This window comes from Pteropus medius, unplaced genomic scaffold (genome assembly GCF_902729225.1).
Source record: "Pteropus medius unplaced genomic scaffold, Ma_sr-lr_union100, whole genome shotgun sequence".
Classification (NCBI taxonomy): Eukaryota; Metazoa; Chordata; class Mammalia; order Chiroptera; family Pteropodidae; genus Pteropus; species Pteropus medius.
In genome coordinates this window covers 12,159,001-12,186,609 of record NW_024349796.1, presented here as the reverse complement: position 1 = coordinate 12,186,609, position 27,609 = coordinate 12,159,001, and the positions used below count along the sequence as shown (strand labels likewise).

At 35.2% G+C, this 27,609-nt stretch overlaps 1 protein-coding gene across 1 annotated transcript in view; it reads left to right on the top strand.

Moving 5' to 3' along the window:
* USH2A (usherin) overlaps positions 1–27,609 on the top strand; it is a 576,091-nt gene that overhangs the window by 12,602 nt on the left and 535,880 nt on the right. Inside the window, 1 exon segment of the mRNA XM_039883360.1 lies at positions 24,838–24,970. Coding sequence (XP_039739294.1) covers positions 24,838–24,970 — 133 coding nt within the window.

The window sequence follows — 27,609 nt, the reverse complement described above, 5'->3', positions numbered from 1 at the left end:
TTTTGCCTGTGACTATTTCAACTGCTGCTGCTGGCAGAGAGCCATGCCTTTCATGTGGGCAAGTAGAAGATTAATTCTCAATTAGAAATATAGGCTTGATGCAAGGGCAACATTTAACTTGGCATCAGTGTGTCAGTATTTCAGCTAATTTACAGGAGCATGAACACTTCAGGGGAAAGAGAAATTGCTAATGTTTCATATTAAACATGAGGATTTGCTAATGTTTCATATTAAACATGAAGCTAGGGGAGATAATGCAATTTGTACTCTTCTACATTTTGTTTCAATGAATTTTGGCAAGTATGTCTTTTTGAAGTAACTTTTGATGTTGAAAAGATACTTGCAAACTCTCCAGACTTGTCTCTTTCCATGTGACAATTACCATCACCCTGGTTTACATCTGATTTGTGTGTGGAGGAGTCACTATAATACAAAAGCAGTTGTCATTATTTGCAGATCTCCTGACTAGGAGTTTCTTGCGTTACTATATGTAGTTTGATGTTCATTTGTACCATGTGTAAGTGGTTCATGTAGTGATTTAAATAATAAGCAACGCCTGATCATGTTTAAAAAAATTAGCAAGGATAAATTCTTCTATTAGTGAAAGCTTATCCACATTAGCATCTATAATTATGAGCTGTTGTTAATTTTTGTTGCCTCCGATTAGATATACTGTCCTAAATCATTAACACTCGTGCAACTGGGAATTAATGATAGATGACTTTTTAAATGTACAGTGGAAGTTTCCATGGAAAACTTATACAATAAATACACATTTTAGATACTATTTCAAACAGAGCCATAGAAAATTCATGTGGGATTTCAGATTTAGCTTAAACAAAAATGTATTAGGTTTGCTCGTTGAGCCACACGTTAAAAACCAAAGCCATATCTCTTTGCAGGTGGTCTTTATTCAAGGCTTCCTTGCACTCTGACTCACATTTGTATGGCTTTCTGTTTCCTTAAGTCACTTTCTCTTATGAACTTTTGATATATTTCTTAAACTGGTGCCATCTCATGCCTTTGTATAACAAGTGATAAAGTACTGTTACTGTTTTTGGATTTTGAGAAATCCAGTCTACTAGTGAATATGTATATATCAGTGGAATAGTCAAAAACAGAATAAATGAAATGCCTTAAAATTATCCCAAGTTTTGATTTTGTTTGTGCTCATTTTTGTTAGTAACATTCTCAGATAAGTTAATTGTTTGGGGGCAGGAATTCATAGTCTCAGCACTATTGGCACTGTAGATGGGATCATTCCCTGAGCAGGGGCTGTCCTGTGCCCCCAGAGAAGATGTTTAGCAGCGTCCTTGGCCTCAACTGATAGATAAAAGTAGCAGACCTCCCACACCTTCATCTCCCTCCATCCCAGTAACAATTCATTTATTGAGAAAAACTGCTTTGAAGTTTCATCCTTAGTTGTTTTATTTCTTTATAATTTGTACAGTATTTTTTTTTGAGAGGTAGAAGTTGTAATGCCACACCTGTACAGAAAAGGCTGGGATTTAAGGTTAACCATATTTAAATGAGAGAAGTTTATCAAAGCATAAAGCAAAAGTAGGAACAAAAATGAAATTCTAAAATGGCTTATGCAATTTCTAAGGATGGCTAATAATTCTGAGTTGGTGATAGGTTACATGTTGACTCAAAAGGTGATATGACTTAAAATTAATTATTAAAAATTTCTATTCAAAGTGCATAGAATTGTTAGCATCAAAAATATTATGCTCAAGAGTGAAAGAGTCTCAGCTATTCAAATATAATAGAATTTTAGTAAATAGTTGATTTAAAAAGGAGAACAACCTTGCAGAAGTCTCCAGGGTGCTTTGCAGGTGGCATAGTGTTTTGATGTAAGATTAGATAGTTTGTGTTAAAATGTCTGAATCAGTTATTAGAGCTTTAATTTGAAGCTCTAAGCCATTTGCCAAATTGACAATTGAAAACACAATTGACAATCGATATTTGCCATTTCTATGAAACATCTGTTAGTTATCCATTCTAGTAAAGATTTTGAAATGGCAAAATGAAATCATTATCACATATGTGTATGATGCTTTTGCCATACAAGTGTTTTCATTTATTTCAAAAGTTATTTGCATACAGCAAAATTTGCTCCCTTTCTTTGTGCTCAGTTCTGTTAGTTTTTGGCAAATGCATACAATTGTGTAACTACCATTTAGTTAATGTATAGATGAGTTCTATAACCTCCAAATATTCCTTTCCCCACCCCAACCCATATCAACCTCTGCTATGTTTTCTGTAAATATCTAGGAGTGTGATTGCTGGCTCATATGGTGGGTGCATGTTTAAATTTATCAGGAATTGCCAAACTTTTCTTAAAAGTGACGGTATCATTTTGCATTCCCATGAGCAAAATATGAAATGACCGTTGCTTTGAATCCTTACCAGCACTTACTTGATATGGTCAATTTATCTATCTACTTATCTAGTTACCTACCTACCTGTCCTTCTACTTATCATCTATCTTAGCCATTCTTCTGACTGATATTTATTGGTACCTCATTGTGGTTTTGATTTGCATTTCTCTGATGATTAATGGCACTGAGGATCTCTGTGTTTATTTGCCTTCCCAGTATCTTCTTTAGTGAAGTGTTTGTTCAAATCTTCTCATTAAAAAAAAACAAAAAACAAAAAAACAAACAAAAACAAAACCTTCGTTTTCTTATTAGGGAGTTTTAATGGCTTTTATGTATTCTGTACACAAGCCCTTTGTCAGTTATTTGTTTTGCAAATATTCTCCCAGCCCGTAGCTTGCTTCATATTCTTTCCACAATGTCTTTTGCAGATCAGAAGTTTTCAGTTCTCCAGGTTTGGACTCCCCTCCATAATCTGTTTGCTTTGGTTCATTTTTCAGAATACTTAGGTAGTTACTTTTCGTATTTTGTCCAGGGCTTTTCGCTGTAATTGGCAGAGAGAGAGAGAGACCGAAGTGGGCTTAATCCATCATGGTCAGAATCAGAAGTCCTGTAGGATGCTTTTGAATTTTCAGTGTTTTTAAAAAATTATGTTTGATCCATTGATATTTCTGATTGAGAAAAGTAAAACATCAAAAGCCATAAGATTTTTTGACTTCAGAAATAAATGAAACGTCATGTGGGAAATAACCAGTGATCTAAAACAGAACAGCTAAACTTTAAGTTGTTAAATCTCACTTAGTGTGTTCTGACTGCAAGCTCCCAGAATGTAAATTGTTTTACTCAGGGACCTTACTGAATTCTTATTTTAAAAGGATATACGTTCACATGCACATATGATCTTTTTAGTATTTTTAGGACTTCTTTAATTTTTCAATTTAAATATTTGCAGGAAATTAATACATTTTTTAAGAATTATGTAAATAAGGTTGTCAAGGAAGTTTGTTTTACCCTGTGGAGGAGGATCCTTTTTGTTCAATATTCTTTGGTAACTTGAGCTGTCCCTAGGGAATGGATGAGCCAAGTGGGTCCACAGCGCGCTTGATGACAGGCCACAGGCAAACGTCAGGATTGGCAAATGCGTCTTCAGGCATTACACGTGCTAAGTTGAAAAGAAACTTGACAGCTGTTTTTCTAGCAAACAAGTCAGATCGTCTCGCTTAATGCATTCCACCGCCGTGAACGAGGACCTCAAACGTGGCCCACGCGCACGACGCTGCACGAGAGGCCTCGAGGTTGCCGAGATGGTGACTGCCGGGCTAGGAGCCATGCGCTGGTGAAAAAGCAACGCGATTTGACGTTGGATACAGATTGCAGGGAAATATTTTTTGAATAAAATCATATTTAAAAAAAAATCGTAAAATGCATGTAATCGATATTTTAGGATACTTAGTAAATAAATAAGAATAAAGAGAAGGCAATCCCCACCAACCCCCTCCAATAATTTTTGCTACAGTATTAATGTAATTTCTAGTCTCTTCTAATGTATATTTTATATAGTTCTAACCGTAGCGCATGTTCTAACCGTAGTGCATGTATAATTCTCGAAGTTAACATGGCATTAAAATTTATTTCTATGTAGTTCACAGTTCAAGGTACGTTTTGTGGCAAAATATAGAGGTTGCCAGAGAAGGAACTAGCATGAGGTTTCAGAAAACTGCTACTTTCTGGATTGATTTTTTTTTTTTATCGAGTAGAAAGTTATGTGCTTGTCCTTGTCCTTATGTCCTGTAAAGACTTGTCTTTAACAGTGCAGTTTCTCTTGGACCATAAGCTCTTAGTGGGACATATTGGTACTTATATAACATTTTAAAAATTAAGATATCAATCTACGCATCTCTGTCCCTTGGTTTCCTACTGAGTGAGGGTTTTCCAAGTGTCATTTTATGTGTATTCTAGGCAGAAGGTACAGATGAATTTACTGAGGCATGGAGAGATTGAGGATATTTAACAGGTGAGCAGAGTGTCACGAGCAGTTTGGAACTCAACACATTTTTCTTGGTTGAAAATATGCACCGACAAAAAAAAGAGTGGATAGAAATTTTGTTTTATATAGGATTAAGACCTGGAACAAAAGCATATGGGCACCGGCAGCATCTGCTTGAGAGGTCACAGTGCCCAAGGGAAAACAACTCTAAGCAAGTCATTTAACCTTGCTCACCTCACTTCTCTTGTTGGCTTAATACAGTGCTTATGCAAACTCAATACATGTCGAAAAATATCTGCGAGGCATTGTCTAAAATTGACCCTCTGGATTCCTTCATGCATGCCTGCTTATTATTTATTAAGATGTATTGGGGGCAAGTCTCAAATGGTAGAAAAGATAAAAGACAGATCTTCGAAGTGAAGAACTGGGGTTAAGCACAATGCAGGAGAAACTCTTAATCCAGGGAGACTTTGCCTGTCAATCAAATCTATATTCATTTTTTTTTTTTAAAGATGAATAATGGTTTGTTAGCTAAGCAAAATGGCAGCTGTTGGAAGCAATGAGATGAGATCTTGGAGCATCTATGACCAGTTGATGACTGACTGACCAATTTCGGAAGATGCTATGAAGGATCATAAAGTTTAGTTCCATGTGTATTTTGATGATAGTTGCATCTATATTTAAAGCTTTCTGTCACTGGAACCACTCTTGGTGTTGTCAGACTGTCTATTGGAGTGGATGAGCTGCAACTTTTTGCAATTGAATGTCAATAAGACCAAAGCAATTTTGGCTGATTCATAGCACCAGCTTAAGCATATTCACTTGCACAGATTACATTTGACAGATAGTTTCCTTCAGCTGAACGCTGTGGTTAGAAGTAATAAAAATAACTTGCATTCATCCAGTTTTAATTTCACTAAATTTAATGAGTAATGATTAATTTTAAATTGTCTCCTTGATGAGCAGTTGCCACACTATAGCAGGAAAATGTCCAAGTGATGAGAGAATTCTTACATCTCCGAAATCTTTACATCTTCAAAGTTTGGTGTGTAATTACGAATACCAGGAAAATCGATCTACATTTATTTGCCATATGACTGTTCCTTTATTGGCTGTGATTGAGATTTATTGGTTCTCCTCAAGCTTAGGTAGAGAATTATTCATTTCAAGAATATTTAGCCCTTTAAAATGAAAATAATTTAAAGAACATATTCTAAAATGTTTTCCTGGAAATATAAAATACATAGAATCCAATATACTATATATATGTTTTTTAAATGTTACCATTTCTGAATATTTATTTAGGTTGAGAAAATAATTAAAATGTCGTTTTATGTCCAGGAAGAGGTGCAGTTATGATGTGAATTATTTCTGCATTATGGTATTCTCTACTTCTCAGTTATTTTAAATTCATTAAGATTCCGATTGGGAAATTTAAAGGACATATAGATCTAATAATCTGAGCCTAAGTCTCCTGTTCTATACAAATAACACTGCGAAGCTCTGGAATCTCTCTATTTGACCAGGTGAATGGCAGCTGTGTTTGCATCAGACTCAACCTAGCTTGGGAATAGTGATTTCAGAGCAAACATGTTATACGTATGCATTTCCATCTTTTCTAGAATCTGCAATTTTCAGACATCAAACAATTCAAATTTTGTAGTTATACATTTCACGCAGGAGAAACACTCATGCTAAAGCAGATAATATTTTAAAAAAAATTATTTTCCCCACATTTACTGGTATACTTTCCCTTTGTTACTCTTTTTTTTTTTTTTTTTAACTGGACATTTTTTTTTTTTTTTCTCTTTTACTGACAGCTAGTAAATGTACTGACAGTTGAGAAGGAGAATGTAAATGTAAAATCACTATTACTTTGTCCACCTGATACCTGAGCATTAGGTGGAAATGCTTGGCTATATTTTAAAATAAAAACTAAATCGTTTCCAGTGGTTCTGAAAGGAAGATATATAGAAAAACTGTTCTCTGTAAATAAAAATGTGTTAGAGGCAAGGTTGTAGTACATTTAGAAATATCATACTTTTCTCATTGGGAATGTGACTAGTATTTGTATTGAAGAAAATAGGCCAATTATTTAAGGCGTGCATTTATTTTCTGTTCCATTAGCTATAAATCTTTTCGGCATGAAATTAATGGAGAGTATATAAGTGGAGCAAAGAAAGCAGGTTAAGAAGTTACTATCATATTAAGAATTTGCTCCTTAAATATTAGATTCAAGATTAAAAATGGTTTTATTATAGTAAAACATTTTCTATTTAGTAATTTTATCCCTTGAAGAAATGCTGTGTGAGTGGCTGGTTGTGAAGAATTGTCACCCATTGGTGGAAGTATGTTGAGCCAACTTGGACTAACACTTTCATCTTAGAAGGACTAACTCCTTTAAAGACTGTCTGTCTCTATGTTCCAATAACAGCTGAGTTTCAAAACATAAGATCAACCAATGCCAGTGTTCATTTATTTATGACTTAGATATGGTGTTCACAGGACTTTATTTTGTCTTTTATTTTTTTACCTCAATATTATTCTTATGTATGTGGGGAATTGGTAGAAGGGGAGAAGACTTGGGATTTATAGATTTTTATATTAAAACATGCAATTATAAACCAGTCAATTTCACCCAAGAACATTTCCCTCTTTTCACTTTCACTAGATGCTCAAGAATGGGACCCTAGTTCTTTTAATTTTATTCTGCTTCTGTTACTAATTCTTATATTCTTACCCTTGTATATTGAAGTTACATATAGCTTTGTGAAAATTTGTCATAGATTAAAACTGATTTCCCTTTAAATACAGTAGCTTCAATATGCTTTTGATTGTTTGAAGAATACCTATTGGGAGGCAAGGGAAAGTCTTGCATAATGAGTTACCAAAGGCAGGACCTTCCTCACAGAAAAAGCAGCAGGAGTTTCTTGGCAGGAGCTTCAGCAAGTGGTGTCAGCAGCTTAGAAGTTGCCATTGGACTGTCGAGTGTTATGTAGATAAATTGTAGCTCTGGCTTGTCCTCCAATGTCATTCTTTGATTTCTCTCTCTGTTAACATGGCATTTGCATTTGGGTCTGACTGAGAACAAGGCCCTGTGCAAATGCCTCATGACATGTGTAGAAAGCTGCTTTTATGTTAAAAGTGATATGTTTTCTTATTCACTACGTTTACAATAAAAATTCATCTTCTTGGCCTTAAATCAGTGGAAATGCCTTTGTGTATTTGCAAGTCCCATTTTAAGTCAAAATATTAAAGTACAAAGAGTGGAGAAAAGTTTTTTTCTAATTACAAAATCACATGCACACGAAAGAAAAAAACAAAAAAACAAAAAAACAGTTAGTTGGTTACTGGCAGCAAAAACCAAAAAGCAGCATAACCAAAACATGCAAATTTAGCGTATCTCCAGTGAAAGATACAATCATTAAGGGGGAGATTAAGTATTGCTTTAAAGTGAGCATCCAGAAAGGGAAAACATTAAAACAATCCCATTTATTGAAAAATTATTAGTAATTGCTATGCATATGTGTTTCATTGACATCACATTGGAGACACCTTTTGGTCACCCTTGCCTTATATGAAAGGCTTTTTTTTTTCCCCCAGACAATAATGGTAATGAAAACCACTGAGTTAAATTTATAGACTTTTGTTGCTTTTGACTGTACATAGCCAGGTAACTGGATTGCGCCAGCAAGTAGGTAGTTCTGGGCAAAGACTAGTTACTGTGTGTCACATGCTTGATTCTCAGGAGGTTCAGACAACAGAGAGGGTTAGAGGGTCAGGGGAGCCTGATGCTATTTAGCAAGATGCTTGAGTTGAATTCCCACACCAGAATTTTGCCTCATACCCAATTCAGACAGTGTAATAATGGGGGAGGGTAGAGGAGGGAGGACAGGGGAGAGTGTCTTTTCAGGTTAAATGTTAAAATAAGGTCCTTTTTTCTGTCTCTGGTGGCACAGGGCATTAGAAAACGGGTGACACATTTTGGAAGTGTTGCTTTAAAATAGATTTTAACATTCGAAGATCTGTAAAGGGTATTATTGAGGACTTAATAGATTCTGTGTTTGCCTATTGAAGTCACTACACAGCCAATATCTACCTCATTAGTTTGTAAAGCACTTTGGCCCACCTGGAGACCACGTACTATATTAAAACAACTTTTATACCAAAATTCTTCATGTCTAATAATTATAAAATGTTCAGTATCTGAAGAAAATTGTCCAAATGCCATAATATTGGTCACGGATAGTTTAACTTGCATGGAGTATTCCATGCAGAAAGATTTGTTCTGTGTTGAAGATTTTTTTCATTAGGTCAGCTGCATCAAACTAAACTGAAAATGGAAAATGGAAACTAAATTGTTAAAAAAAAAAGGATTCCATAGTTTGTTTTGCCTGCCAAAATGTTATTGTCATTGAAGTTTATACTCTGTAGCTAAGAAAAACCAAATTTAAGAGCTATATAGCTTTAATCATTTTCCATGTAACAAATTCATCAAAAATGATGCTATTTTTAAGACTATTTTTCATAGCTCATTTTTTAATTTTTATCTTTTCCAAGTTATATTCTATTAGATTCATAAAAGTATAAAGCTTATTTATTCTGGATCCTTCATACCTTGTACAAAGTAATTAAACCATGTTCTTAAAATCAAATTTTCTCATTTCACTTCAAAACCCCTTTATGACCTATTAGGATTCTCAAGTTATTTTATGAGAAAATTCTCAGTCTGAGAAGATAATAGGAAGATTGGTGTTTAAGCTCTACCTGAAAAGCTGACGCACAGTTAGGACTTGTTCTTTTTGATTACTATGTTCTATTCACTGTGTTGTTTGTAATTGCTGTACGATTTAATTTATTTTTCAAGTTGAGTACTATGTGCTCTTGCACTGTGTAGAGGTTTTGGAAGTGACACAATTAGCTAACTAGGATCTCAGTAAAAGGAACTTAGTGGAAGGATATCAAATAATAGATATGAGCAGTTATGGTTTTTGAGAGTAAGCTGTGATTTCTTCTGATTGTGGTGAAACTTCATGGATTATAAAGAATTTAAACTAGACCTTGAGGGTTGGAAAATTTTCACGAGGCAGAAATGGGGTGAGAATTCTGGGTTGGGAATAGGGGTGCGGAAAGGCACAATAGAGTGCTCGTGCAATGCTTAGGGAAGAGTGACTGGTCAAGTTTGCTTTGAGTAGGTTTTGTGCGAGAACGTTAAGATGAAAATCTGAAGGAAGTTTCGTGTCACATGATAGAAACTTGAATAAAGTCGAGATTATCATTGGATAATTAAAAGGAAATGAGATTTTGAACAAAGAAAATCAGATTAAACTAGCCCTTTACTTATTTATTTTTAAAACTAGAGTTAGTTTGAATCTATCTGTGCCTGCACAGAGCCACTGTCACCCCAGAATCCCACTTGAATTTGGAGCAGTTAATCCCACAGGCTCAATAGTCCCACCACCTCTTGTCATTCATTTCCCTTCAGTGATGTCTTCTCCGTATTCTCATGCCATTATTTCTGTCTTTCCTGTCTTTACTTTCATCTTCCACATCTGGGCAGCACTGTTATTCTACAGCCTCTTTGTCAACAGTTTTTTTAAAAAAACTCTGGTCTTTCAAGAATGCTGATTCTCTCCCTGTAGGCAACTGTTTCCATCCCTTTCAAGCAGTGGGTAGTTCATTCATCCATCCTCATGCACCTCAGGGCTGGGAGCAGGTGAAGACATTCTCTCTTTTGTAACCTTGTATTGTCAAGAAACGTTACTTTTAAAACTCATGTTAACTAGGTGTATAACCTCCTTTAATACCGACCTCATTTTTTTTTTTTTGCAACTGCTGGACTCAAAACAATAAAAAATTTAAGTTTAACTCTTAGTGTTTTTCAACATCAACATCACTTTTTGGTCAAATACCGTGTAGCCTCGCTCTCTTCTTTACCACCCTACTCGTGTAGACTAAGTGCCCTCTTTCTGAGGACACATCTACCCAAAATGATAACTTTCAACTACACACCAAAGTTTAGCCTCTGGGCCCTTGTAGTTGTCTTTGAATCTGTTGGGTTTCTTCTGGGATCACGTCCTTCACTTCTAGCCCAGCCAAAAGGAACATGGCTTCAATAGTCTTCTGACCATTTTTTAAAAATTTGATTTCTCCTTGTCCTTCTGTTGACTCTAAACACCCATTCTCAAATCTTTCACCTACCTATGTATATTCCGCAGTCTATACATAATGCCTGTGTATAGACTGCGGAATAATACTGAAGGAGAACAAACGTGGATGGACTGAGGCCATTATCAATTAACGATTTCCAACTGGAGGTGGACTCTCAGTGTAGCCTTAGGGTGAATTCCAAAGGTACAGTTTTTGATTCGAAGGGTGTACCTAATTTTATTTTTGGTACATATTGACAAATTGCTTTCGGGAAACATGTGACTAATGGAGACTTCTACCAAAAGTAATTCATTGTGCCTGTTCTTCAATTTCTTGTCAATACAGAGACTTATCTTTTTCATTTTTCCCAATCCAATGGATGGAATAATATTAGTGCATTCTTGTTTCATTTTGCATTTCTCACTCTAACTTATGCGTTTCTTACCTTATCTAGACTTACTGGCCAGCCATACGTATTTTTTCTTCTGTACCTTGCTATGTTTTTAAATTAAGAGTTTTGCATTTTTATTGATTATTAAGAAATCTTAATGTATTATTGGTTTCCCTCTGGTAACTTGGAAGGGATTACATTTGGTTTTATTTATACTACTGATCATTTAAAAAGTCTACATGTAAAATAATTTAACCTGAAATTTATTTCTCAAGTCATGAATTTCAGACTTGATACTATGTTAACTCCTATAGGAAAGTAAGAGAGTCATCACACGTTTGCTTTTAGAATTCTTTTTTTCTCCTTTCACATTCTAGTTTTTGTTAGAATAAATAAGAATTCTTACCCTGATATATTATTGCAAAATCATTACAATAAAATGATGATACTTTTATTTCGAGCATCCTAATAACATTTTTACAACTGTTATTTAAAAGTGATATATATAAATGGATTCAATGCTCACTGAGCCGCCTTTTATAGCATACTTATCTAATTTCTTAATTTGAATTGCGTCTTCTATTTGGTGAGCATATTTCCATTTTCTGAAAGGGAGTGTGTCTGGTGATGTGCCTTCTGACATCTTGCCTGGTTGAGACTATCTTTCTAAAGCTTGTGCCCCCGAACAATGACGGTGCAGATGCAATTCTTTTCATATTCCTTTTCATTCTGAGCCCTTAATACACCTTATCATGTTCTGAAGAGAAATCTGAGATGAGCTTGAGAATTATTTTTCACTTCGGAGTACTGTTTTTTTTCCCTTCCCACCCCGGAGCATGTAGGATTCTTATGGGTTTCTTTATCCTTAAGATCCCAGGACCACTGGCATATATCTTGGTGTTAATCTTTACTTGTTTTTCTAGGCACGTGGTAAGCTTTTCTTAGTTGAATGTTCAGACCATCTTTTTAATTACCAAATGTTGATTTTAAATATGTCTTTGAGTTTATATCTTGATCGATTTTTTTCCCGATAAAATCAGTTTCTTCCATTGATGCCTAAGACCCTTCAAAATCTGTTAGACTACATATTGGTAGCCAGCCTCATTGTTCTACATAATTTGAGCTTTAACTACACTGTTTTCCAAGTCTCTGAAAACCTCATATTTGGTGGTCTTCATCCAAGCTCCTCCTCCTCGCCTTCACTTACATTTTCTTCTGCCTGGTTACTTTCTTCCTCTGCATCTTAACCCCTAGTTCTATATTTCAGTGGCCAGCAAAAATTCAACTTTTTTTTGTAAAAAGCACTTTAAAACCCTCTTCCCTTTTCTCCTATCTACTCCTATAGCATTTTTATCATATTGGTGGTATGATATTTTTTATGTAGGTCGATTTTGCATTAGATATATTTTGAACTCACTGAAAGCAAATACTTTATTCGTTTATGTGTGTCAAGAACATAGTAACATGTCTGTTGCTTGATGGATGTTTCATATAAATAAGTATATAAACAAATGGAATCAAATGAGTTTGATGAAGACTGATGCTGAGACAAAGGTGATATGTGATGGACCAAAAAGCTCAAGATATTTTTTGAATGATGAGTGGACGTTTAAAACTTTACTGAGTTCTATAAAAATCCTCTCTTTCTTTATTCTAGGCAAAATTCTCTTTCCCATGATTGTAAATCACTTTGTAGTCTCTTCCAATGATAATGGTTTATAGCAAATGGTTGTATATACTCTTTTTTCTAATCGGTTAACTATAAACTGTGACTAAACTAGTGATTCTGTTTTTCTCATATTTTGTCTCATGGTGAATTCAGTGATATTTCTTCTCTCTCCACAAATGTGCTCACACTCAGCCTCTTCCGAACCCTGCTACAGTCTAGAGGGTAACTGGACTTTCCTTCAAAATAACACACATTTTCTTAACTCTTTTCATATCAAGGGAAAAAAATTAAAACACATACCAACACTGGCCTTCTCTCACATTCCCTAGAAGTGTTTTTCTTCTGCATTTGACATTTCTGATCTCTTTGATGTTTTCATGATTCAGGCTATGTATTCTGCCTGGTGTCTGGAACAATGTCACTCCCCAGTAAATAAGAGATAAGGATATGACACTCCTAAACATTTTGAGCTACTTGGAAAAAGATGTTACTTAAAATGTGTGTTCTGAATGACCTTCCATCTAAAGACTGAATCTCATACTCCATTCCTGCTCAAAATCTAACCTCTTGCATTTTTGTATGTTGTTTCTCAGTGACTTTGGCAATACCTATCAATTTGGTTTCCTCTGCATTTGACACTTAACAGACTAACTCTTCCTTGGAAATCGTTAATGGAAACCTAAAATAAAACTCGAATTTCCTATCAATTCTCCCCTTAGTTCCGTAAGTATCTGTTTAAATGGCAGGCCGAAGTTCATATAAAATGTTATTTCGAATAAAATGTAGCTTAAGTCTATGTGGCTCTTAAGTTAAATTAAATTTTGGTTTTATTCATTTTGTTTTCTCTTCCTTCGCAGTATCCTGTGCTAAGATTGTCCATTAAAATACATCTTCCTTCTAAATTCTGATTCGAGTACAAGTGGTAGAGCCCTCTGGGGAGGCAGATGGAAGTTGATTGGATACTCAAGCTTTCCAATTGTTTTATTTTCCTTAGAGAAATAGAACCTTTTTTGCTTTCAGGTCAATTGGTGTAATGGTTGGATTCAGATGGAATGACACTTTCTCCCCTTGTAAGTCTCTAGTTCCTCAGAGAAATCCTTGAGAAATCTGTTGACAACTCAGTGTCATTCAGAGGGTCTAATGGTATAAATGGCTTAGACGCTGATTCAGAGTAGTGTGAAAGTCTAATGGTGAAGTGAAATTTTGAGATCTCAAGTGCATTATGAATAAGGCACTTGGACAGTACTCATATTCATTTCTTACAGTTCGTTTCTTATTCAGATCTTTCCTGGTTTTTGCTAGGGACAGGGATTTACCATGGTAACCTTCTTGGACATATCAGCAGCTGATCAGAAATGCTCCTACTGTGAGGTATAAGAAGCAATACAATTAGGATGACATTTGTTTTAGGAATCTATGGAAATACAAAGCAGATGAGATCAGATCGGCAGAAGAAATCACAACCCAAAGTACATGCGGGAGAGAAGCTGTGGCCGAGGGGCGTACCGAGTCCTGGGGGCTGTTGGCACAGAGCTGACAGACTCTGTGGGCAGGAGGGCATGTGGCTGTGATTCCCAGGGATAGGATGTGGCAGACAGCGCTTGGAACGGCAGTATGGGTCAGCTCCTCAGACTCTTCCCATCATAGGCATCAGGCAGTGTGGATAGGGGGCCCAGGTTTGGATCCCAAGAGAAGGCAGACTGAGTCCCCGTGCCCCGAAAAAGGGTGGCACCACAGAACCAGTATGACTACTGTTGCCCACAGTTATTGCACCCGCATCTAGTGGGGGATGGGCAAGTGGAACCCTAAATAAACAAGAAATACATCGAGGACAAAGGTGTCTCCAAAGAATTAAAATATGGTAGAAAGTTATTGGGTGGTTATTCAGACTTGCTTGGACATTAAAGGACTTTCTGAGCTGGCAATAGATAAGCTGAGATTTGCGTGACAATACTCAATATATCCCTTTATCCCTATAACGTGTGCTGGAAAAAAAGCCCTAAAATTTTAACTTAAATCGAGTGTTTGAATGTCATAATTTAAAGGTGAATTTGTAGAAGGAAGAGGTAAACTACTACCTAATTATACTTACCTGGGTGAGAAGGTCTACTTATTCACAAATACCCATCATTACATATGTTAGGACATGCGAAGCACCAGTGAAATCTCTGGGACAGTAAATATGTGACAGACTTGGGATAGTGTGTTAATTTTTAACATGAGATATTATAACTCTAGTAATTCTCACTTTTAATTGTTTCAGATCTTAATATCTACCTTTATTCTTGCTTTGCTCTTTCTAAAGATATGCTATAAGCAGTTATACACTATTTTTCTTTTTGATAAGTAAAATCAACATGCAAATGTTTCTCCCACCCAGTGATTTTTTAAATTTACTTTTATTATATATTGCATTGTATGTTCACCTGCCATAGTTAGATTTCTTTCTGTCACTACATATTTGACCCCTTTTACCTCATCTGTCACCCCCCTCTCCTCTTACCCTCTGGTAACCACTAGTCTATTGACCACATCCATGAGTCTCTGTCCAGATCGTTTGTTGCTTTTAGGTTTATATCTCACATATAAGTGATATTATGTGGTTTTCTACTTTTTCTGTCTGGCTTATTTCACTTAGCATGATTATCTCAAAGTCCATCCATTATGTCACAAATGGCAGTATTTCATCTCTTCTTATGGATGAGTAGTATTTCATTGTATATATATACCACAGCTGCTTTATCCAGTCATCTGTTGTAGGACACTTAGATTCTTCCATGTCCTGGCCACTGTGAATAATGCTGCTATGAACATCAGTGTGCAAATATCTTTTCGGATATGGATTTTCAAGTCTTTGGGATAAATACCCAGTAGAGGGATTGCTGGATCATATGGTAGATCAATTCTTAGTTTTTTGAGGAACTTCCTTACTGTTTTCCATAGTGGCTGTACCAATTTGCCAGTACCATGCCGTTTTGATTATTGTTGCTCTGTAGTATAATTTGAAGTCATGCAGAGTGATTTCTCCAGCCTCATTCTTTTTTCTCAGGATGGCTTTGGCAATTCAGAGTCTTTTTTGCTTCCATATAAATCTGATGATTTTTTGTTCTTTTTTTTTTCAAAAAGTGCCGATGGGCTTTTAATGGGGATTGCATTAAATCTGTATAATGCTTTAGGTGATAAGATCATTTTAACTATGTTGATTCTTCCAATTCAAGAACATGGAATATCTTTCCATTTCTTTGTATCTTCAGTTTTTTTTTATTTTTTTATTAGGGTCTTATAATTTTCATCATGTAGGTCCTTCACGTTTCGTTAAATTTATTCGTAGGTATTTTATTCTTTTCGTTGCAACTGCAAAAGAAATTATTTTTTCCACTTCTTTTTTGGACACTTCATTATTAGAGTATAGGAACACAATAGATTTTTGAACATTGATTTTGTATCCAGAAACTTTACAGTATTTGCTTATGATTTCTAGTAGTGTTTTTGTGGAGTCTTTAGGGTTTTCTATATAGAGAATCATGTCATCTACAAATAGTGACAGTTTAACTTCTTCATTTCCTATTTCGATACCTTCACCCAGTATTTCATCCTGGTTCTCATACTTCTGAGGCTTGCAACTTTTGAAGAAGGCTGATTTAGGCTTTACAAAAAAAAAAAATAAAATAAAACAAACAAACGACAAAACAGGTGAACTATTCTAAATACACCACCAAATTTAGAGGTTGGTGGTTGTTTTTTGACAGCTGCTGCTTACCTGGGGGAAAATAAGTTGGGAAGAAATATGTAAGAATTGAACTGAATAAATATCAATTCTAAAGATACAAAATGAATACTATTTTCAGGAACACCACTTCAATCTTGTAATCTAATTGCTAGTATAACGTGCTTCAGATGATAATGAAAACATTTATTTTGCCAAAATTGACGACGCTATTTGTTTATTTTGTTGTCGTGGAGGGGATAATGGAAACTTCTGAATTTTCTAGTTTTGACCCATAAGTAGCTACTTTTGCTTTTAGGACTGATATAATCCTTACCTTACAAAAATGCCTATTTGCTACTGTCTGTTGTTATTTTTTTTTTTCTGTTTGTTTTTTGGTTTAAATCTAATTAAATCTGTGTGTTTCTCTATGACTGATTGAGAAAAAACTGATTAGACAATTTATCTCACCAGCTTTACTGCAGAATGCCACCTTTAAACAAAGGTCATTGTGAAGACCTTATTCTCAATTCTAGAATGTTTTAAAGATAAAGCAGTTCCCATCAGATTTCATGATACAGTTCTCTTAAAGACGTTAAAGAGATTCACATTTTTTCTTTGGCCCGAAATGACTCTTCTTCATTAGCTTATGAGACATATTTTAAATAAATTTTACCCAGTACTATTAAAGCTGAAAAAAATCTAAGAGGAATAGCTGGGAGATAGGTACTTATAGAGAACCATGCATTTCTTTTAAGAATGTAAAATTAATAAATAGTCCATGAGTTATTCAATGGAAAATTCCAGCCTTATTGAAGATTTTAGTAGGAATAAGTCAGGCATAGTGTCATAGGCATTTTATGTCTGTTTTGTTTACATGGCAGGACCCCATTTCAGCTTACAAATCACTGCTCAGAATCTTCAAGATGTCGTTTGAGTACTGGCGTGAAGTTCAGATTTTGGACTGTACACAGAATGATTTCCTATCTATCCGTCTGCACGCTGAGGGCTTGATTGATGACCCTCTGACTTTGGGTCAAGAGTGAGTTCACATCTCTTGGCAGGGTTTCAGCTTTCTCTCTGAAAGTATAAACAGAAATCCACTAATTTTATCATCTCCTAGCATAATTTCACTTAGTGATATGCCATTTTATCACTACAATTTAAAGAGATTTAAAAAAAAAAAGCTGGAAAAATTTAAGAGAAAGCGGGAAGGGTGATTTTAGATTTAATATATTAAAAAGAAAAATTAAATTGCTTAGCATAAATGAAAGCTTGGGGTAATTTTAAAGCATCTTCCCATTTTCTTGTTTCTTGTGCTTTTTCCTTACGACTCACTTATTCCTTAGCTTCTACCACTTCCATACTTTGCTAATTCCTTTTATTCTTTTAAGAGTTAGTTTAGATGAAGCTTTATTCATTCAACAAAGATTTAATGAATACCTAACAGTAGCTACTATTACTCTTCTGGGCAATTAGGGAACAAAACAGAAAAAGAAAACAAAGAAAAACCTCTTCTTATGGAGTTTATATTCTAAACAGGAAAAGAACACTAACAATAAAGAAAAATATGCAATATGTTAGTGGATAAAGAGAATAATTGTATAGAAAAGGAGATTAGAAAGGATTGGGGGCTACAGTTTTAGATTGGGTAGCTAGGAGAGGTTTTTCTAAAATGACATTTGAGGGATTATCTGAAAGAGATGAGGGAAGAAGCCAACAAGTGTCTACAGAAATAGTCAAGGAGTAGGAATAGAAAATGCGAAGACTTTGAGGAAGATAAGTGCCTGGTAGGCTTGATGAGGGCATGCAGAAAGCATGGACCATACTAATAGCAAGTAGCAGGGTAACAAGGAGCCTGATCGGATAGCGCTTTGTAGGACTTTTTTTCACTCGGGGTGAGAACATATTGGACGTCTTTTTGCAAGATGTGACATGATCTAATTTTGTTTTAGCAAGAATCCTCAGGCTCCTGTCTTGATAAAATACTGAAGGGGATCACAGACTGTATCTGGGAGGTCATTGCAAAAATCTAGAGAGCAGGTAGTAGAGTCTTGGGCCAGAGTTGTAGCAGGAGAGGGGGCGAGTGGATTATGGATGTATTTTGAAATTAGGGGCTCTGGATTTGCAGTATCTACAGAAGATGGGTTGGGTCTATCCCTATTACTCGGGACATCAATAATAAATCAGACCATTGGCAGATTTTTCATCATATATATATGTAAACAACTTTTTTTGAAGCAGAGGGAAGAAGAGAATAATTTGCCAGTTTAGGAAGAAGAGACCATGAGAGTCAAGACAGGAAAAAGAAAACTACTTACATTTCTATATTAAATCTTTGGAGATTGATTAAATTGGAGGCTTGCTTGCAGGAAAGTGCAGTATGCGGAGAGCTTTAATAGCTATCAGGAGGAGAATAGGAAATCCAGAGCATTGTGCCTAGGGTAAAAGTGGCATATTCTTAGGTATAGATCACTTCAAGGGCTTGGCTTGTCTGAGTAACTCAGGAAAAAACAAAAGTGGGTGTATGGGAAAGGGGTGTGGGCAGGAGAGTGGGGGCAGATGAGGGGCCAGGGAGAGGAATAAGTGTTGAAATAAAATGTATGAGCTCCTGAGAAGTGAAAAGTAGAACAAAAACAAGAAAAATTTGTGAGGAGCATATCTGTGTATCAAGTCATTTTTCTATAGCATCTTTCTTCAGTCGAAGAGGTGGAGGGTATAAGCAGTCATTCAGTGATTCAAGTCGTAATGAGATCACAGGCACGGTCCAGGTATCTGTGGGCAAACATGTGATTGATTTCTGCCAGAGCAACCGTCCTTGGATAATTGCCTTAACTCTTTTTAAATATTATTTGTATAAATATAGCTTAATAGAGAATACTCAATACACTGGAGTATCTATCATTATATCATTATATGAAAACTCATGCTGATAAACAGGATGACTCTGCAAAGGTGAAGAATTCTCGTACGACACATTTTATCTGTTAGAAAACGGTGCCTTTTTGCTGCTTAGCATTGTAACACAGTATAGGTCGTGTTGGTGATTTTATTTTTGGAGTGTCAATTAGTCAATCAATCAGTATTTACTGAGCATCTGCCCAGCACGTAGGGCATGCTCATCAAATCTGCAAATGACACAGATCTTGGAGGATGGTAAATACACCGGATGACAGACATTGCGTTCATAAAGACTTTGACAGTCTGAAGCAGTGGGCTGAACCTAACAAGATGAAATGTAACGTGGATAAATATAAATTCCTGTTCTCGGGTCCACATAACTAACTGCATATGTACAGGATGGGATGGATGTGCTTTAGCAGTGATGTAAGTAAAGAAACACGCTATTTTAGTGACTAGTCAGTTCAACTTAATTTATCAGTTTTAGCTGTGTGCTGTCACTGCTAAAAATCTAGCATGCAATTTTGGATTATATTAAGGTGATAATCCTATTTTAATTTGGCAAGTGAGACCACATGTAGAGATTGTAGTATTTCTGGAGCCATATTTTAAGAAGAGAGAAACCCAAAACATGTCATATTTAGAACAGTGCAGAAACTAATCGCATTTCTCTTGAGGAGAATACAGGAGAAGAATGACATCTTTCTCTCTGTCGTGGAAAAGAGGTAAGAATTGTTTGGTGTGAGCTCAGTAGATAGAACTGGGTTTTATGCATTGAGGTCATGAGGTGATTATCTTTTCACCGATTTATTATAGTAAAAAGTTGTTGGAGGATAAAAGGGTTTCTGAAGTCTGCAGAAGCAGAATATTGGAGCAATTAAACCTCTTTGTCCTTATTTTGGGGATAATGCTGCAGAAGGACAATCTGAGCAATTGAGGTAATGTAAGTAAGACATTCAGTCCAGTGCCAGGCATGTGACAGGTGATGAGATAGCTCATCGGAGTCATTACCCTTCTTACTGAAGATGGTGTCGACCGGAAGCCTGCATCATCACTTTGTAGAGTTATAGCAGAGAGACTCCATGGGTAGGTCTGACACACTAGATGGCTGTGACTTCTAAATGCTACCTGGATGTACTGACTAATTAAAATGAGTTAAAACAAGCTCTGGAACTAGTCAACCTTCCATGTTACCTTGAGTAATATAACCTCTTTTTTGTGTGTTTAATTTTCCGTTATTCAGCTTCATTATCTTTAAAATGAAGATAACAAACCTGCTTTGGTTTGTTGTAAGGATAAATGAATACACATAAAAATTGAGAACAGTGTCTGACATGCTAATTTTTCAATAACTTATAATGCTGAAGTAGTTGACAAAAGGATTATTGGAGGATATAGGACTTGAGATATATATTTTGAAAATACTAAAACTTTAGATAAATAAAAGGCCGTAGGAAGGTTATTTCCATATGGAAATGGCTTAAATAAAAGATGGAGATGGAATTAAGCATTGTGTGATCACTAGAGAGTAGGGAGACCTCAATATTTACACTGGAGGTTGACTGTGGGTGACTAGTTAGAAATAAATCAGACAGAGTGTGCGAGGAAAACCTCAGAAGCCCTTGAGTTTAGAATGGTGAGCAGTAAGAGAAGCATTCCACATGCTCTCAGGGAAACACAACACACATTTGATATTTTAAAATAACCTTATAGAGTTTTCAAGAATAAATTGCCTTCCTTATGTTGAAAAATTATAGATGGAATAGTAGAATCTTTTATGCAAATCCTTCTTTAATGTAGAAATAGAAATTCTATTTCAGGGTAATTTCTATTTCAGTAAGTCCAAGACATTTTTCTCCATAAAGTTTTCCCTTTGGTGTCACATTACAGTGTTTTTCTTATTTGTTTGAATCCCTTCACATTCAAAATAATGTCCTTTATGTTTGTATCATCCATCATCATCTTTAGAGAGTGACTTTGAATTCAGGATCTGTTGCCAAATCACTTTGTGTTAAATCGATAAGAAAGATGTTATTCAAAATACTTGAAATGGTTTTGTTTAAAATGAGACCCATCAAATTAAGGGAACTGGTGTTTTTGAGAGGCTGTAAGTTGATTCTGAGGAGGCAAGTCTTACAGAGTAAGTCTTACAGGCTCCCAAATATGTTATACACCACTCCTTAATGAATTAAGGCATAACTTCTCAAGGCAACTCCTTGAAGAAGACAACACTTCATTAACTGCATTTAATATCAGTACTTAAATCAAAAACAACCATCATCATTTATAGTGATTCAACCATTATCTACCATATTAAAATTAATCTGTTGTTTCATACATATAAGCTCCTTGAGAGAAAGGATTATTATTTTATCTTCTTGGTTTAACTCATAAGACCATTGTGGGTATTGAGTTAATGCTTTATTGAATTAAATTAGGAGCACATAGGTAACAGGAAATCTATAAAACTATTTCTTAGGTGAGAAAGTGAGCTTAGGTACTCTGCCTGTGTTTTCTAGCTGAGTCAGCAGTTATATTTGGTTGTTAAGGGCCAGCTGGAGTAGAACAATGACGAAGAGTGGACATTTCAATGGTACAGGTGATTGTGGACAATTACTCTGGTCTAGATGGACTTGATTATATATTTTTTTCCTCTGTAGCTTCTCATATGTCTATTGTATGACTTCCTGGACTTTAGAATCATACTCACATGAGAATGGTCAGGAATTCAACATTTTAAAAATCTGATACACTCTAGTGTTCAACTGAATAAGTAAACTCTATTTGTGTTGGGACACAAATCTGACCCAACAAAGATAAAAATAAAATATGAAACTCAGAGAATAAAGGCTTGAGCATGACTTGCTCCTCTATATTTTCTTTCCAAAGTCTTTTTGGATCTCTCTCGAGAGATTTAAGGCTTTTCTACAGCTGGTACCAATTTTGCCAATTCATTCATGCAAGCCACACCAGGAAGCATGTCCTCAAAGGGTGAAGAATTACATAGGTGGGAAGTTCACTTTAGCAAAAGGCTTTCTTTTCACAAATCAGATATACCATCATATAGATGTCTGTTCCCCTAAATAACTGGCAAGGGGATCATAGGAATGAGCTATTGCAAAAAACCACCTTCATCTTCCCAGTTTCCTTGTGATGGGACCCCAAACCAGAATTGCAAAGTAGTTCAGAGAATCTTGGAATATAAAACATGGTATATAACACCGAAGAAGATTTAATCTTATTTATAGAAAGGTGATCGGTAGGAGAAGGGACAAGGCTAGAGTGGCTTGGGATCATCATTAATCATTTTTTTAAGCACCAACGAAGTGCAGACATCCTTCTGGAATTCACTCCAAGTGACACTGAATCCTTCCACTAAGCAAATACATGATGAGTTGATAAAAAAGAAAAAAGAAAAAAAAGAAGGTCCTGAACTTTTGACTACAGATATAATACAGGGAATACAGAAAATCAAAAACATGCTTTCTATCTGACTCAAAGTAAAGGTGCACTTAAACTTGTAAAAGACAACATTTTTATTTGAATGATATGACAGAACTGTCACCGGAGTGTTACCTGCTATAAAGAAAGCCTAAGAATTATTACCTTTATTAGACCAGTGACACTGAGCTTTAGCCATACATTTCTAACTTCTGTCCCTCTACAGAGACAATTTTCTTTCCTTAAATAAACTGTCATGCTAGGTGTTAATATATTGTTGGCTCTCTCGTGCTCTGAGAATACCGCTGATATAAAACATGTATATGTTAGATTGGTAATAGTATCTTTAGTGTAGCTGACTAGAACAAATGTGTTTCCCTCATGGCTGTGCTAATGTGATAAAGGAAAATGGGCTCTTCATCAGCTTTCGGCTGGGCAAAGACAGTAGAGATGGAACCACATTCTTTTTTATGCATTAATACCATCAAGAACTTTTCACTAGTTATATTTCATGTGCCTGCATGTTGCGCAGAGATGTTGTAAAACATGAGATAATGCTACAAATAACAAAGTAGAAAAGCCTGTATCTTTTATAATGATAACAGTCAAACACCAAATGACAGTAACAGGCTGTAAAAAATGGGATGCAAAAAAAAACAAAAAACAAACAAACAAAAAAAAACCACGGCCCCATTACCCAGCAAAGAGGTATATATCCAGTCCCACAAGGAGTTGGTGTGCGATTTTAGGTCTTCGTTAAAGATTTGTTTTATAATTAAGTAAAATGTAACACTAGATCAGTGGACTTAACAAAGAACAAGGTTCAGATGAAAGCAGTTTGGATAGAATGGAAAAAAGGCATATTGAATAACTTTTTTGACGAATTAATACTGCCAGGTAATCATGACATTAACTTCCAGGGGTTTTGTTTTGTTTTTTGGAGAAGAAGGGGTTTTTGAAAGGGACTATTAAGGCAGTCGCCCACATAATGATCTAAAGATGTTAGAGTATGGTCGCTTAGTTTTATCAATTGTTATAAGGTCATTTTAATAGAATAGCATTTTAAATTTTTTATTAAATTTATTAAAATCTTAATATCTAACATTTCAACTGCAAAATATTAAATTTCTCTCTCTCCTGTATCCTATCCACCCCTCTAGCTTTTTGTTTGCCATTTAAGCCCCTTTACTAATTAGAGTACCAGTGATTTTACATTTAATGTAAAAGCATCTAATAGGGCTATTTGTAGAGACTAAAGTTGATGTCAAAACAGCTGATCAGTTCATTGAGAAATATATGCAATCAATGAAGATTTTATAGAGATACCACCTACAAAGTCGTCTGCATAAAACTCCGAATTGCTATTCAGGGATTACTTCACACAAACAAAAATGTCATATCTTTAAATGGTATAATTCTGGGATCATCACACTATAACCTGTGGGGCAAATCTGGCTGGCCACCTGTGTTTATAAAAGTCATTTACACGTGGTCTGTGGCTGCTGTGCTATTAACAACAGTGAAGTTCAGAAGCAGTGACCTGGGCTGTTGGGACCACAAAGTCAAATAATTTGCTTGCAGATGATAATAATAGTAGAAAAATTGTTGTCTGGCTATTTATAGAAGTTTGCTAACCCCCGGTGTAGAGTTGTTAGTTTCCCTGAATAATTACCCTAAAATATGATTAGTACATTTTTATTTTATTCTATATCGAGGAAGTACAGCTGGAAATTATTAACACTTAGAAAGTAAATGTTATGAGAAGTATTTTGTATTAGCAACTTAAATTGAATCACATCTATATGTTATATATTCTTTTTTGGTATAACTGGTTTTGAATATTTCACCCTCTTGTATTTATTTGTGTTTATTTCCAAATATGGCTATACCAAATTTAAGTGATACTTAAAGAAACAACAGATCCTCAAAAAACGTATGAAAACATGGCAGTCAGAGTTGTTAAATATATGGGACAAACAATTACGTACACCTGTGAACACCTAGTAGCTAGCATCACAGCACAAAACCCCAACATAGAGGTGTATATCTAGATATATAAACACACAAATACATTACTGAGGAATTAAACTGAATTATTTTCTTTCCAAATGAAGAAACTGGAGAAGTAGGAAATTAACTTGAGATAGACTGATGAAATGTATGTATTATAGAATTAAAGATTATACAATTAATAATGGTGATAATTTCCTACAGGTGCATCAGACAAAAATCAGTTTCTTCATCAATGGTCTGGAGGAAGATAATACAGCTTTTGATGCAAGAACTCTGAGTGGCTCAATTACAGATTTTGCCTCCAGTGCTACACAAATAGGACAGAGTTTAAGCGGTAAGGTTCTGACTTCAGAAAATTATTTATTCCATTATAGTATTACTGAATGTGTCAAAAAATAATATGTTAAAATGCCTAGGTGTACTTGTTTCCTAGAGCTGCTGTCACAAAGTAAGCAGCAACTGGGTGGTGGCTTAGTATAACAGAGATTATCTTCCCACAGTTCTGGATGCTGGAAGTCTAAAATCAAGAATTTGCAGTGTTCGTTCCTTCTGGAGGCTCAGCGGGTGGGGGGAGTCTGTTTCTTGCCCTTTACTTTCTGATAATTCTTAGCATTCCTTGGCTTGTAGCTGTATGACCCCAATCTTTTCCTCCATCGTCACATGGCCTTTTCCCCCTTCTCTTACAGGAATACTTGTGGTTACGTTTAGGGGCTACCCTAACCCACTCTAAGGGTATTATGTCAAGGTCCTTAATCACATCTGCAAAGACCAGTTTTTCGAAATAGGGTCATGGTCACAGGTTCCAGGTAGACATTGTTTTGGAAGCCACCCTTCCACCCACTGCACTTCAGAAGGTTTAAAATGGGAATGTGTCTATTATGATCAGTTTTTAAATTAAGAAAAATATGTAATAAGCTGTATGTGTGTGTGTGTGTGTGTGTGTGTGTATACACACACACACACACACACACACACATATATATACATTTTTTTTTCTGATTTGGGTTTTACTGTAGGGCTATAGTTAAAGTAGGACTTAGAGTATTAGATAGAAACTGAGAAATAATACTCATTATCTAATAAACTGGATTTATGGTCTTCATATCTTCCCACCCTAAGAATGGGCCATATAGTTTAAGAAGATGATACACATTAGATATTGAAAAGAACAGACGTTGAATTTAGCATTTTCTTGAAATAACTAGCACAATGGTCTATAAATTGTCTCTACTTTAAAATGAAAATACTATTTTATAGTATTAAAAAGTAAATATTATAAGATAATCCAAACAATACAGAACTCTGCGAAATAGTTATTTCATTTTTATAACTTCATAGATAGTTAACATTTTATACCCTTCCAAAATTTTAGTACCTATAGATAGAAATATGGTTATAAAAATAATTTTTCAAAAATGAAATTACAATATAAATGCTTTCCCTGAGTCCTCTAAAAATAAATACTTCCCCTCCAAATGTTATGGACATTTCATGTTAATGCCTTCCTATTTAAAATCACTACATCGTGCACAATTGTATAGCTATAACAAAAGCTTGTTAATTAAGCTCCTATTAATGAACATGCAGGTTATTTCTAATATTTCAAAATTATCAGCAATTATAGGTGTCTATATTAGCTATCTATTGATTTAGCATGCACATACACATTCAAGCAATTGTCTGATGGCACAATAACTTAAGACCTTATATTTTTGGAGTCAAGCTGCCTGAGTTCAAATCCCATCTCTCTCCTTACTAGCCATGTGGCCTGGAACATCTTTTAATGTTTTTAAAATGTAGTTATTCCAAATCTAAAATGATGACAATAATGATGGTATTACAATTCATCATGAGGATCAAATGAGGCTTCGTCATGAAAAGCATTATAGATCTTTCAGCATCTGGCACGTAGTAGTCATTCAGTATTTGTCGAATGAATGAACTGTGCCTTGTATATACTAAACCATATTGCTATGTCATGCTATTATTAATGTTATAATTATCCCCCAAGTTCATAGACGTTTAATAGGTTGAAGTATATGATCATTTTATATTTAATGCGTGTTCGAAAGTTTATCCTCATGCATAACAACAGACTTCATCCAGAAAGGTGTACAAGCTTATTTAAAAATATAGGCAGGTGCTTTCTTCCTTACACACTAACTGACCTTACAAATCATTCATTTTTTCACCTTTGCCATTTTTCTCATTGAAAAAATGTTGGATGCTGCCTAAGAATTATTCGTCCATTAGTGATTTTTAGTAGCTTTCCACGCGTCTTGATCATTCGCATTGTATTCGTTGTGTGTCCATATTTATATTCTGGAATTTCTTATCTGTAACAGCTCATTAATGTTAAGACTATTATGTTGTGTGTGTTCTTTCCAGTTTTTAGATAGCATATTAACTTTGTTTTAGGAATTTTAAAATGTTGTTTTACAATTTTAAGGCAAAAACATGCATGTGGCATAATGCATAATATTAAGAGTGCAGTCTGATGAATTTTTAATCTGTGTATATACCTGTCTAAGTCTCATCCAGAAAGTTATAGAACACTTCCTGTAACTCAAAGACTCCTAGCGAATGCCACCTCTAAAGGCAAACAGAGAACAGTGTCAGTATAGATCGTCGCCGTAGATGAGCATTGCCACTTCTTGAACTGTCATGCAAATTCAATCATGCAGTAGGTACTCGCTTGTGTCTAATTATCTTTGCTCAGCACTATGCCTGTGAGATTTATCATTGTGTGTTATTTCTTTAGCTTTTGGAAATATTTCTTTGGCTTTAGAAAATACTTGTTTAATATTCCAAAATGGGCATTCCAACCAGCAATATATACGAATTTCAGTTGATCCACATCCTTACTGACACGTTATATTGTCCTATGTTGCCATTGCGTGCCCACTCTGGTGGGTGTGTGGTGCATTTCTTGATGACTGATGATATTGAGAACCTTTTCATGTCCTTATTGGT